Source organism: Rhinatrema bivittatum, chromosome 12 (assembly GCF_901001135.1).
Source record: "Rhinatrema bivittatum chromosome 12, aRhiBiv1.1, whole genome shotgun sequence".
Taxonomy (NCBI): Eukaryota; Metazoa; Chordata; class Amphibia; order Gymnophiona; family Rhinatrematidae; genus Rhinatrema; species Rhinatrema bivittatum.
In genome coordinates this window covers 39,607,418-39,622,320 of record NC_042626.1, presented here as the reverse complement: position 1 = coordinate 39,622,320, position 14,903 = coordinate 39,607,418, and the positions used below count along the sequence as shown (strand labels likewise).

The window sequence follows — 14,903 nt, the reverse complement described above, 5'->3', positions numbered from 1 at the left end:
TTCCAGCACCTTCTCTACTCCAGAGCAAACATCAGAAGAGAATTTTGAAAAAGTTTACCACTGTAAAATACAGCCATGTCCGAATTTATAATGTACGATCCCAGTATTACCTGCGCTCCATAGTCACTTTTATCCCCATTTTCACTGGTCACTTCCAGCCGCATGAATTTTGGAGGCCGCCCTGGACGTCTCCCTGGTCCAAACCTTCTTTTCCCTCGACCTCTATTTTTGTTTTTTGTTCTAAAGAACATAAAAAAACCACCACATTACTAAATAAGAATATAAGCCCATTCCAGCTTTGTATCATTTATTTATTAGACCTACAAAAAGAAATCAACAATTCATTTCAAGGGTAAGCCATGACTAGAAATAACCTATTCACAGTTTTGCCAAGGGAATGTATTTTAGATACAGCAGGTGCACTTGTTTTATAATAAGCTGAATTACATTATTTCCTGTTAAAGTGGCATTTGGGGGCTGGCCTAGTGGCTCTGAGGCCATGCTGCACACTGCCAAGGGGAGGACCTGGGTTTTCATCCTGTGTCACGCCTTCCATTTCCCAGATTGGGAATGCAACAGAGGCAAAATTCACAGCCTCCGGAGAAGGGGAGAGCCTCGGTCATTGTGCAATGGTAACCTCTAAAGACTGACTTAGGCCCATGATTGCAGGCTTCTGGAAGCAGTTCTGGTACATGGCCTGCAGCCAAGGACTATTGCGGCAATGACTGGACTAAAGTTAATTAGGAGGGGGATATAAAAGAGGGGTAAAAAAAAATTTCAGGTAGATGCAAATGAAGGCTCATGGCATCAGATCCCAACCCTAGTTCTAACGGAGCTGGATGCCCAAAGAAGGAGGAAACTGCAAAGCCAAAAAAAAAAAATAGAAATTGCATTGGCATTTAGATAAGGGCTGTAGCTGCAAAGAGAAAAACAGTGGAACTTGCATACAAGGAATAGCATTATTTATGAAGTGCAAGGTTTCTATAAGCTAATGAAATTGAGATATTTAAGGAATACAGTCATGGCGCAGAGGGAAAAGCTGGAAATTTCAGGATCAAAATCTTATAAATCCCCAAATTCTATTACAATATAGTAAGAATCGAGAACCACGGACAGGTTGACTCTAGGATCAGGCAGTGTAGCAAATGTCTGGCAGGTGAATCACAAGGAATTGCAGAAGACAGACTGATGATGCACAGATACATATAAATACTAAAAAAGGCAAGACAATTGGATAAAAGCGACAAGGAATCATGATAGGACACATCAGGGCATAGACAGCACATATCCGGCAAAGAGCATTGCTCAGGGCCTAATCTGTAAATCACTTTCAAGGTCTGGAAAACATCTGGGACCCAGTTCATCAAGAACTTCTTGCACTGTCACAGATAAGAAGAAACCTCTTCATGAATTTGGCTCAAATGTAATTTGTTTCCTTTTTTTTTGCATTTTGGAGAGTCATGAAGGTTATTTTAGTAACATGAGATATTTGATAATTCAAAAGGCTCTTCTGTCCACCCTTCAATTTAAATTCTCATTGGGACAAAGGAACAGCAAGGTAACTTTTCTTCTTATTGCTAGCACATAAGAATCCAGCAACATTTCTTAAATGCAACTACTTATTCCAAAGGTGATATTTAATTTAATTTAAACCATTTGTGACTCACCTATCTATAACCTAAGCAAATTATAATAAAAATAGTCATAAAATACATAAAACAGCAAAATAACTAAAACCTTGGGTTGTTTCTAAACTCAGATGGTGCTATCAGCCTGAACTACTAGTTCAGCTGTAGAATGAGACATTTACTTCTGCCATTGAGATACTCTCAAGCCAAATCCCACCAAAACTGTCCAAAATTCTCCATGGTTCCATGAAGGTCTCCACCTACTCAAATAACAATTTTGACAACTTGAATGAGCTTGGCATAAAGAGAAACACATTTCAACAACCGACTTTGCAAAGAACACTCCAAAAAGTACAAGATGACCATCAGTCAACCAAAAAAAATAAAAGATTACATTTCTAAACAATTCGAACTAGCTATGAATCACCCTAGTAAACTCTTTGAACTTGTGAGAAAACTTTCTAAACCTGAAGCTCAAACACTCACCACTGCCACCAAAAAATGAGATCTTCTCAACATGCTCTTCCCTCCTCAACTTCACCGATCACAGCAATACATCTCCAAAACAAAGATACTACATCCCACCAAACCTCAGCCAAACTATTACCACTAAGTGACTTCAGGAAAGTTACCCCACAAGAGATGGAATAGATCCTCCAAAGAATCAGACAATCCATTAGCCCATTAGATCCTATTTCACCTAGCTTCATCTGCATCCTGAAGCAAAACTTAACCCTCTGGCTGACAACTATTGTCAGTGCCATCCTATCTCAAGGCACCTTCCCTCACTCACTCAAAAATGCAATCATCAAACCAATTCTGAATAAACCTGGATCTGATAAAAAAATATTAGAAACTATCTCTCAGTCTCCCTTCCTGTCTAAGCTAATAGAAAAGGTAGTTTATCTCCTTGACCACCTCAAGGAAAACAACATTTTGCACTGTCAGCAATCTGGCTTTAGGAAAGGCCATGGAACTGAATCTGTTCTATTAGCCATCACTAATAGCATCCACTTGCACGCTGATCAAGGTGATGATTCCCTCCTTGTCTTGCTAGATCACTCTGCTGCCTTTGACACAGTTGAACACCAACTTCTGATCCAGCACTTACTCGACATGGGCAATGAAGATATCACCTTAAACTGGTTCAAATCCTCTCTCTCCGTCACTTGAGCCAATAAACCCTCAAAACCTCCAGCTCTTAAGAGTGTGGAGTCCCCCAAGACTTGGCCCATTCCTCAATTCTTTTTAACATTTAAATCCGTCCAATATACGACCTCATTCAGGCCTTCAACATTGAATGCCATCTTTTTTCAGTCAACTCTGCATCAAAACTGGAGCTGAGCAATCACACTCCATGTCAAATCTCACTAATTGTCTTACTTCAGTGTGGAACACTGGTTCAGCAACCAGAAACTCAAAGTGAACCCCTCTAAATTGGAACTTCTCTGGATTAGCCACCAAGGTCAGCCATTACGATCACCACCCTACCTGTTAGACACTCTGTTACATCTCAAAGAATCAGTATGAAGCTTAGGGGTCCTACTTGATCTCAAAAAAAGTAAAAACCTCATTTTTGCACCTGTATTAGATCCACCACTATGAAACTACCTAGACAAACACACATGGCTACAATAATCCATGCACTAATCACCAGCAGAACAGACTGCAATTCTTTATTCAATGGCATCTCCCTATACAATTCAAATTGCCTCCAGCAATGCAATCGCACACCCCGCAGAGAAAAGGCAGAATATCAAATGCCAGCAAATAAATAAATGAATAATAAACAACTAGCACATTACAATCAGCAAAACATCTCCATTCTTAAGTACTACACTGCCATGTTTTAGATTCTGGTGGCTCTATACTTATCAGTAAAACCATGGGCTCGTTATTCAGATGTTGGATAGCTGGATAAGTAGGACTTATCTGGCTATCTAGAGGCTGCAGAATATCTGGTATGTTCAGCAGCCAGTAGGTAGCCAGATAAGTCACTTATCCGGCTATCTGGCTAACCAACTAACTTGGGGCGATATTATGACTTATCCAGATAAGTTTTTCATCTAAGTTAGACTTCCTCAATAGCAGGTCTAAACTTAGATGGATACAACTTATCTGGTTAAGTAGAAACTTCTTTGTGGATATTCAGCAGCATTGTCGTGCCGCTGAATATCCTTGTAACTTAGCCGGATGTTATCTGGCTGAGTTACTTAGCCATATAGGCTATGAATACCTACCACCATATTTTTAAAACAAGTCCCTCTGGTCCTTTACACTTACTGTTGTCAGTAAGACCCTTCCTTTACCCTACAAAATCTTTATATTTGAACAAATAGGTTTTAAATTATTTTCTAAAACCTTTTAGATCAGATGTAGCCCTCAGACTTTCTATGTGCAAAACTAAAGAAGTCCCATATGGTTAAAAGGTTGGCAATCAACCTAAAGATCTCTGAGTAGCTCTGGTGTCCTAATTATGAAAGACATCTCTTGTAACTACAGGAGATCTTGTCAGTGTATCTGTTGTAGCACTGTAAGAGCTAAGCTTGCATCCCACAAGCTTGCCACTGCTCATTACCAGTTCCCTACTGTGTTTGTGACAGCATGATTTGGATGTCAAGGGCAGACCTCCTTCCCCTCTCTCCCTGTACAGCTGGATACTTCTCTGCAAGGTACAAATATTCATTGCACACAATTTCCCAGTCATTACTAATACATGACAGTCCTGAAGGAAGATCCCTTCCTGGAACTGCACCTGGAACTGCACCACTTGGTCTGGTAAGACATTTAATTATATTTATTATTAAGTGTTGATGTTTTCTGTGATTATTGTGTATGTTCAAATGTAATCAGCTTAGAACACAGAGTGGACTTTGCAAAATAAAACATTTTAAATACATAAATAAATTCTGGCAATTGGGGAATACCTGCTAAAGATGTCCAGTTTTTCATCATGCAAATTGAGGTGCTGCTGGAGCTGCTCAGAGCTCATGAAACGCCGATTGCATTCATAACAGGGCCAGTTCTTTTCTTGCTCTCGAAGAGCTGCCAGAGACACAGAAAAGAAGAATTAGCTCCTGCGTTTCCTGGATGCTTGCACTTCCAGACTGACTACACACATTCTCAAAAGTCCCATGATTTTTTCTATAACACTCAGTTGTTTTTTGCTCCATTTCAACATACTGATTTTGTAATTTGTCTGTGCAAAATATTGAGCAGGGTGTATAGCATTCAATGAGCTATCATTTGATTTAACAGCTTGATCATTTACTTGATTTGCTCCTGTTAACCTTATGCAGAAATAATTAAAAGTCTAATTGCTTTCTAGCAGGTCTGGAATGAGCTGCATTCTGCTTCCTCAAACACAGGCTGGTTTTAGGACATCTGGGTCTATTCATTGACAATGAGGCAAGAGAAAAGGGGGACAAAGACTCATAGCTGCTGAAAAGACTTCACCTTATCACCCCATCATGGCCAACTATTAGCTAAATTAGTCATCGTCCTGCTGTGAAATGTAGAGGATGAAGGGTACTAGAAGAAGTTTATGAGGTGGCTGCCCAGAAGTGTTGGGTTGTGGCTCCTGAACACAAGTAGGACTAGTAGATGAAAGAAAAAAGAAGTAGCCTAATGGTTAGAAAAGTGAACCAGGGAAGCTAGGTTTCAAATCCCACTGCTGTTCCTCATGACCTTGGGCAAGTCATTTCATTCTCCATTACCCTAAGGTAGAACGTTACAGGCCGATACAGTAAAGCACACTCAGCTGAGCGCACTGTTTAACCCGCAGTTGGACGCACGTTTTGGACGCATATCAACTACCAATTATACAATAAGGGGTTTAGCGCATCCAAAACGCGAGTCCAACAATCCCCCCCCCCTAAAATTAATAGCGATCATCACATGCAAATGCTTGTTGAGAAGGCTATTAGCTAATCGTCCCAGATACAGAAAAAAAAATTGCACCTGATCCACACATTTTACACTCAAAAATTAACGCCTAATTTCTGAGCAGCCCAAAAAAGTGTACAAAAAAGCAGAAAATACTGCTTTTCTGTACATCCTCCGGTTTAACATCATGGCAAAATTAAATCGGAGGAACCTAAAGGTTAAAAAAAAAAAAAAAAAGTGTGCCGGCGGTCAGGTTAGGAAAAAGGACACTCAATTTTACGGAGCGTACATTTTCCTAACCCATGGTTGTGCGCAGGTTAGCAGCGGAAGCCCAGAAGAGGTGGCTGTCAGCGGGTTTGGAAAACAGACAGCCACCTCTCCTGGGCTTCTGCTACTAAGGAGGCGCTAGGGGCATGCTATTGTCCCTAGCGCCTCCTTTTTTAGCATGACCCCTCATTTAAATACTGTATTGCGCACCCAGGAGAGGTGGCTGGGCGCGCATTAGGAAAATGGGCACTCAACACTGAGCACCCGTTTTCCGTGCAACCTTACTGTATCGGCTTCTTAATACCTGATTCACTAAAGGTTTTTCCCATAGATACAAAATGGGAGAAAAGTCTTAATGAATCTGGCCCTTATATTGTGAGCTCTCTGAGGACAGGGTAAAACCTACAAGTACCTGAATGTAATCTGCTTTGAAGTGCCTGAAAAGTGGAATATAAGTCAAATAATTAAATAAGATAACACAGGAGCAAATAAAAGCATCTTTAATGTTCATTTATGTTGAAAAGCAAAAAAAAACAAAACAAAAAAAAAACAGTTACTTCCCTGTATTATTTTAGCTAGGTATGCTCCATTCCTTTAAGTTGTTTTTACCCAATGCAGATCTTAGGGAGAGTAATTTAATAACAGCACAAATTCATGGCTTATCCCAGTAAATTTGAACAAATATGCACAGGTTACACCTGTTCCTGAGCAGGTGTAATTTTCTGCATGTACATTTATGTTACAATGCCACAATGTATATTCTTTTCTCAGACTTAAGCTCCAAACTGTTCCCTAAGTTTCCCTGTTACAATGTAATAATAATAAGACATCTTAGTCATATTATTCCACGAGTTATAATGTAAACCGATGTTATGTATCCCAATGAATGTCGGTATATAAAAACAAACAAATAAATATTTTTGAAAATCGAACATATGTGCATAAATGCTTTCCCCGTCCCGACTCCGCCCTCAGGTATGCCTCTTCCTAGGTGAGAAGTATGCGCAAAATCCTGATTTTCAGACTGCTACTTACACTCATAAAATAGGTTTTATGCACACAAATCGCTTTGAAAATCAAGCCCTAAAATAAAAACAGCCTCAAGAGGGTATTTTTAAAACAGGCTTCATTGGGCTTTGTACCCACAGATTTTACCCTGAATTTTGAAGGCACATTTATACATATAAAACCACTTTGAAAATCTGCGGGTCTGTGTGGAACCCAGGACGGCATTCACGTTAAAGTTACACCTGCTCTCAACAGGCATAACTTTGTGCATGTGGATTTAAAATACATACTTTCAAAAATGAAAAGCATACGCATAAATCCTTTCCTTGTTCCAGCTCTGAACACAGGAATACCTACTTGCTATGCGCAGAAAAGCCCACGTGAAATCATGTACTTTTATGCGCAAAGACCCCGGATTGACTTTCAAGCAGGGTTTTACGTGCAGAAACTGGGGGCATTTTAAAAAGCTGCTATACCAAGTCAAACTGAGTTTGGGTCACTGTCAGTCATGGCCATGAGTGGCTCTCTCTTCCTTTGGGGCTCAGATATTATTTTAAGATTTGCCAGAGAAGATCTTACGAGGATCCTATCACTTGCTCAAATTGAGAATCTGTGCTTTTTCATGTGCAGCTCCTATTTTATTCAATTTTCTTTTTCCCTTGAGATGGGTAAAGATGAATTGTATTTGATATACTTGCTGGTAGGGATTAGTAGTATTTTTTTTATATGGTCTGTTTTATTCTTTGTGTATATATATGTTCCAAAACCTTGTATCTGGTTTTCTATCTTTTTTTTCTCTTTCCCTTGAATGGTACATTATTGGTATTGTATTTTATTGACTCATTGTATGTCACCTAGAGAATTTTTGGATAGGTGTTTCAGAAACTTAAATAAAGCAAGTTTGGGTTACCATAAATGGGGTACAACATAGTCTGCAGGATGAATTAGCCTTGACACATGGTTGCTGTCATCCAATGGCACCATCTCCCTAGTTCAGTTTTACTACTGAGTACACATGCAAGTTCCCACACGTGTGCTGTCTCATGAGCCCCTCGGTCGACTGTAGACTTTAGCTTTAGCAGGGTAGTTGACTATCCAGGGAGGTGGGCAGGTATTAAACATAGCTATTTCATCCTGCTATCTAGGGAGAACCCTGTTTATGGTAAGCAAACTTGCATTCTCTGTCAATAAGCAGGGCCAAAATAGCCATGATGCATGGGAGTCCCAAGCTGAGGGTTGCACCACAGAGTACTTATTGAATAAAACTTGGAGAGTGGACTACTGGGTGAATAAGCTGAGCAAAACCACTTGTCCAAGTTTACTGTCACTTCTGGACAGATTGTCCAGACTGTAATGGGACATAAAGGTATGTACAGAAATCAAGCTGCAGCTTTCCAAATATCTGCAATGGAGACAGCTCTTAGGAGAGAAACTGAAAAAACATGGTTCTGACTTAATGACATTTAACAGACTCTGTAATCAGTGCATAGCAGTGTGCAATACAGTCTATTAGCCAGTTAGGCAAGGAGTGATTGGCAACTGCTGTTCCCAGATTGTTGGGATCATAGGATACAAATAATTGAGAAGACTGATGATGGAGTTGAGTTTTCCTCAAGCCCTCTTACAGTCTAATGAATGAAAGGTCTTGTTTCCTCTCCTCCAGTGAAAAACAGAGACCATCTTAGGAAAAATTCAGTAGTGCAGTGCACCACTCTGTTGTGAAAGAACTGCAGTCACTGACGCTTCTACCCAAAGAGATAGCAACTAGGAACACCACTTTGTAGGTAAGAGACTGCCAAGAGACAAACTCAGCAGCAAAACACTGAGAGCCCATGTCATGGGAGGTTTCGAAACTGGATGCTTTACATGCCACAACCTTCCATAAATTTTAATACCAAAGAATGAAACAAGATTGTTTTTTTCTTTTTCTTAGAAGAGTGGCAATGGCAGTGGCACTAAGGTGCACTCACATTGATGAAGCATTGCAGCTCAAAGGAGAAAGGGAGAATAAGTATTGATGCAAATCCTTGGGAGAACAGGTGAAGAGAACCAGAGAGCTAGCTAGGTTCCAGGATGAAAATATCTTCCATTTAAGCCCATATAACTGTCAGATGTACAGCTTCCTAGTCAAAATGATGCTGCCCTCGACTTCTTTGGATAGCAAAAAAAAGGAGATTACCAAGGGTTCAATATCCTTGCCATTAGGCCTAATAAGGGAAGGTTCAGGAAGTATAAACAATCTTGCCTCTGTATTAGCATCAAGGACTTGACTCCCAGAGAAATAATCAAAAACCGAATGAGATAGGAGAAACCACATCCTGATTGGGTCATTCTGGGATGATGAGTGAAGGCAACCCGCTATACTTCGGTATATAAAACCGGAGTGAAGGCAACCCACTATATAAACCAGAGTATATAAACCCGGTATATAAACCGGTGTGAAGGCAACCCACTATACTTCAGTATATAAAATCCTCGAAATAAATAAATGAGGAAAATTCTTTCCCAATCCTAGGGTACTTTTTGAAATTTCTTGCCACTAACCGCAGGTCTGCCTCTCACTTTATCTAGGAAGCAATAGGAACAGACATGGAATGCTCCATAGTTTTCAACTTCCCTATTGCTTTCCAACGCAATGTCTGACGTTGATGGTCCCAAAGACAGGACCATCTGTTAGGTTGGAAGACCCTGTGACAGTGATCCACTAATGAGTTAGAGACTCTGGTAGGGTCTATTCCCTGAAGGGAGGCCTCTTAACTGAGAGCCCATTCCTAATCAACTAAGATTCCTGGCAGAGAGTCATGGACCTTGGTTCTTCTTACTTGTTTGCGTAGACTACCACCTGATTTTTGTTTTGGATCAAAAGTCTCTTTCCTTGAATGAGTTGAGAGAACATTCTCAACGCAATCTAGAATGGCTCACAGCTCCAAGAGGTTTGGCTGGACAGGTGCACAAAGGGTCTACATGCCCTGCTGCTGCCATGAGACTCAAAACAAGAATTATCAACCAGCAGTGGTCTGGCCTAACTGCAGCAAGATCTGGACCAATGCTCAAGGCAGAAAACCCTTTCTGATGGGAGGAATGTACCTTCTTCTGCCGAATCCATCCATGTCCTGGAGCCATAAGTTTAAGGATTGAGAGTTGAAAGTCTTCTTTAGGAAGTCCCAGACCCTCCCCTTGAGATGGCCCCATTATCATCCAGTCTACATATGGGAAGATGAAGATTTCCCAGTGGTGTAAGTGTGCCACCTCCACATCTAAGTATTCAATAAAGACTTTTGGTTAAACATAGGCCAAAGGGTAAAACTCCATCAGATCCATAGTGAACATCTAGTTCCGTGCTTTGAAAAAAGGACAAGGTGGAATGGAGGGCATTCATCTTGCACTTCTCCCTGAACCACCCCTTGATCAGCCTTTGTATATCATGGATAGATCTCAATCCCCTTTAATAATTAGAGATGACAAGAATATTGGGAATATAACCTTTTGCTTCACTCCTCAGGAGAAACTGGCTCTAATCTGCTGTCAAAGGAACAACTCCACCTCAAGACGCAGTTGGGGTAATCGAGATGGGCCTGAATTTAAGAAGACAATGGCGTTTCTCTGGAAGAAAGGAAAAGAGTAAATGGTAATCACAATTCACAACTCTGAGGACCCAACAGCCCTTGGCAACATTTCTCTCATTGTCAAAGAAAGCTGAAACATTCTGATAGAAATGGATGTGATCCGAGGATATGTTCCAATCCCCGTCAAAAAACTGGGGCTTCATATTATTCTTTAATCTCTCAAACAGAACATCACAGGAGAACAAGATGTCAGCCTGCAAGTTTTAGAATATATAAGGCTGATGGGTCACCATATGAATATTCAACATAGAGCTTTGGAAGACTTCCTCCACCAATGCATTTGAAGAAAAGAACGTACTTCTTCACTGCTTTGACATCTACTGCACCACCTCTTGGAGGGTACAAGGCTGGATTGCCTCGATGCAGACTCTGAAGAATTTGATGCATCGTGTTCACTACTAGTATTAAAAAAACCACAACCCTACTCCAAATGATTCCAATCACATTCCTCCACCCAGTCCTCTAGCAAGAGAGGTCTAATGGCAGGGATGAGAATTCCACAGATCAAGGAAAAAGGCTTCCTTACAATATAATGTGGATGGGACACCATGACCCCAAAGACGACAGTGTTTGAGGTGGGGACCTTGTTCGCCTTGGAAGAAATGGAAGGAGACTCCCATTGTTGAGAATAAATCTGTCTCCTTCTTGGAGCACAACGGGGTTGTCATCTTGCGATGCCACTGGTCCTTCCAGTGAGTAAGTCCTGGACAGTGTCTCAGGCAGATAGCACTGATGGGGCTTTGAATGGGCATGGGCAAAGGGATGACCTTGGACACACCAAAGGTGACAAAGACTTCTATATACCTACGTCACCAATGTTCCTGCCACAGCACACCTGTGTGCCTTCCGAGACTAAAATTGGGTCATCATCTTGAGATTCCAGTACTGGGCTCTATGCAAGAGCTCTCAACTAGAATATTTATGTTTGCCAAAAGCTCTGTGGCGTAAATAGGATCCTGCATTTCCAGATGTAGAGGGGGATCCCTGGAATGGGAGGCCATGACTTCTGCACTGACAGCCCAAGGATTTTGTACTGAGTACATCAAAGGTGCAGATGCATCGAGTGCACCAATGGTGCAGAATACACTAATAGTACAGATGTATCAAGTGCATTGGTCTCACTAGATGTTCCCTGTGTTGACAGCACCAGTGCCAGATTTTCCTGCATCAATGGAACTGGACACCACATCTTGTTAAACTCTGAGACTGCAGCAGATCTGTTTGAGGAGCCCCTGCTCAATTTGAGTTTATCTGAAGCAAGAAAGCATCTCGTGGTCACGGATCCAAGACCTATGGAAATAGTAAATAAAAATGATTCTGTCTTCTTTTCATTCTTTTTCTTTTTCAGCACTATACCTACTGTTTGAGAAGCTGCCTAGGGAGCAATGAAAAAGATATAAACAAGGCTCCAAGGGAAAAAACAAAAATATTTTAAAAGAAAGAGAACATATACATCAAAAGGAGAATGAAGGAGTCACAAGGCAGTGCATGGGAAGGAACTCCAGCACATGTTTCTAATGAGCTAGAGACATGGTCTGTTCGGTGCCGTCAGATGGTATCACCCACGTGTCATGGCTAATTCAGCCCTGCTTGTCAATGGAGAAATAAACACTGAAGACATATCAAAACTGCTGCCTGGATGTGTCCTGAGCTGATATCCAGCTTAACTCTATTTGTGCCAGTTCTTTAATATTAATTTTCTATGCTTAATTTTGTTTTTAGAGCTCCATGGGAAATGTACTTATGAAAAGCCTACTGCTAATTGCACTTAGAAACCAAGAAGATGTCAGTAAAAAAGGACTACTTGGTCCATCCACTATGACTGTCGGTACCTGCCTATTGGGCCACCATGGATCCTACTCAATCTCTGGCCTCCTTCCTCCTTTTCCTTGTCATTAAGTTCCATTTTGTGTCTGCCCCAAACATGCTTGAATTCCATCACTGGTTCAGCTCCTATAACCCTCACGAGAAGTGTGTTCACAACCCTATCAGTGAAAAAGAGTTTTCAAATTTTCTTTTGTGCCTCTCTCTCTCTCCAACTAGTTTTACTAACAAAAGAGATAATTTTCAAAAGAACTTATGCACATAAATGGGCTTTTGAAAATTACTACTTTTATGCACCCAACTCCTTTGAAAATTCACGCCAAAGGGCTGACTTGTCAAAAGGATTTACATGCATAAATCAGCTTTTGAAAATTGCTACAATATATGCTGCTTTTATGCACATAACTCCTTTGAAAATTACATCCAATGAGTGCAGGCCTACAACTGACACATTTCAGGAAGGTAAGCCCAAGGACCCCCATCAGATTGGTGCAGCTCAGTTTGTGCAGACACAGACTACGCTCCAACAGGTGGCTGCTGATCTGTTGCAGACTATAGTCAGGATGGCAGAGTCCAGGAGGTGGCATAAAGCAGACTAAGGTCGGGGCTGGCAGAGCTCAGACAGAGATGAAAAGCAAGCTAAGGTCAGAGCAGGCAGCAAGTGAAGCAACATCAGAAGGCCAGGCTGGATCAGCAACAAGAATTCGGTCCAATGGCAAAGGAAGGGCAGGGCAAGCAGGAACCAGGACAGAAAAGGAGTCAGAAGCAGAGCTTGCTGGGTCAACCGCAAGGGTAGGTACAGAGGCAAAGCAGGCAAGCAGGCAGGAAGACAAGCAGGAACTGGAGATGGGACCAGGAGCAACAACATTTATGAAGAGGAATCCTAGAAGGACCTGTTGCTGAGGTACTAGCTAGATGTACTGAGCTTCCTTTTATCTAGATGATGATGTCATCATCCAGCACCACAGGAAGTCCCAGATGCAGATTCTACAAAGGCTCAGGGACTGCGGTCTGCCTCCTAGTCAGAGCCACTGGATGCAGGACAGTGCAGGAAGCTATGTCAAAGGATCCTGCTGGGAGATAAGGGACATTAGAACAACCAAGTGTGCTCTGCTCATAATCAAGGACTTCAAATATTGAATCACAATATAAGAGATACCACTATCTCTATAGCACTGTGTACAGCTAGTAGCTCTTTAAAAATAAAGTAGTATCAACATGCCAACTTTTCAGGTTTTAAAGTTATGGGAGGAGGGTTTTGGAAGCTGCTTCACATCCTGGGAACTGCAGAGGATGCTTCAGTTATGGACTGCCCAATGAAAGCATTGGTTACATATCCACAACAATACCATTTGAAAGGGCATTTAGGATTTACAAAAACCTCCCAAGGCCTGTTTATAGAAAAATAAAAATAAAAATAGATGCCAGTTTTGATACAAATGCAAACAGAGGGCCACATATGGTGTTTTATGCAGCCAAACCTTTGGACCAAGATGAACAGCCCTGAATTGTCATTTAAATGGGGAAAAACAATAAGACGCACCTCTCCTTTCCTCCTCTGAAATGTCATGAATCTTCTGGTTCACGTGTTCTGCATAGGAGGCTGCGTACCACACCTGAAACAGAGACGCAGCTCAGAAACAGGCTGGAGTGAGCAGAATGTACCAGACACCTTTTTAAATGTGCTACTTCTGCATCTGAGCAAAATCTGTGAACTGCCTGCTCCTCTCTCCATCAGTTCATCTATAATACATATTCATTATAAAAAGACTGAGAGCCAGTGAAAGTTAAGTAATTCACTATACCTTGGATTTTCACTTCTAAATCCCATATGGCGATTTGAGAAAATGTTTGAGACAAGGTGCCATTTGAACAATCTGATGTCTTTGCAGGTCTCACAGGCCAAAAAAAAAAACATGGAAACATTCGGGATCATAGAATTAAGGGTTAGCAAACAGGCTGTAGATGGTACTTTTTCACTGGACTAATTTAATACATCTTTGACTAAAATTATTGGAAAAACACTTCTATGTACCCAGAAAAGACAGCACTGAGAGAAAGCAAATGTTGCTTACCTGTAACAGGTGTTCTCACAGGAAAGCAGGATGTTAGTCCTCACATATGGGTGACATCACAGGATGGAGCCCAATCACAGATCACTTTTGTCAAAGTTTCTAGAACTTTGACTGGCACCTACTGGGCATGCCCAGCATGGCATTAAACCTGCAGCCAGCAGGGCTCCCCCTTCAGTCTTGTTTAAAGCTACAGGAAGTGCCGAAAAATAAAATAAGAAAACGTAACGAACCCAACACCGCGGGGTGGCGGGCGGGTTTCGTGAGGACTAACATCCTGCTGTCCTGTGAGAACACCTGTTACAGGTAAGCAACATTTGCTTTCTCACAGGACAAGCAGGATGGTAGTCCTCAAATATGAGTGAGTACCGAGTTGAGGATGTCCGAGAAATGCACCAAATGTACCCAAGATGTGTAATGGGCACAAGGACTGGGGTGGAATTTGGTAGAGGGCATCCTGAACCCTAAAGGGCAGGCGGAAGGGTGTAGGTACGTCAAGCCCGTTTGCAGTCAAGGGTATGCAGAGCCTGTTCTCCTGGATTGAAGTGGGGCCTGGGAAAGAAGGTAGGTAGTATAATGGATTGATTAATGTG

At 41.4% G+C, this 14,903-nt stretch overlaps 1 protein-coding gene across 7 annotated transcripts in view; it reads right to left on the bottom strand.

The window, feature by feature from the left end:
- The window catches only part of PRDM10 (PR/SET domain 10), a 174,904-nt gene that overhangs the window by 83,158 nt on the left and 76,843 nt on the right, over nt 1-14,903 (bottom strand). For all 7 annotated transcript variants that reach the window (XR_003852164.1, XR_003852165.1, XM_029572986.1 and 4 more), the window contains 3 exons: nt 13,782-13,854; nt 4,556-4,673; nt 111-240 (listed from right to left, as the gene is read on the bottom strand). Coding sequence is in view for 5 of the 7 variants with exons in the window: in XM_029572986.1 (XP_029428846.1) it covers nt 111-240; nt 4,556-4,673; nt 13,782-13,854 (321 nt within the window). In the remaining 2 variants the exon portion in view is untranslated. The remainder of the gene's footprint in view (nt 1-110; nt 241-4,555; nt 4,674-13,781; nt 13,855-14,903) is intronic.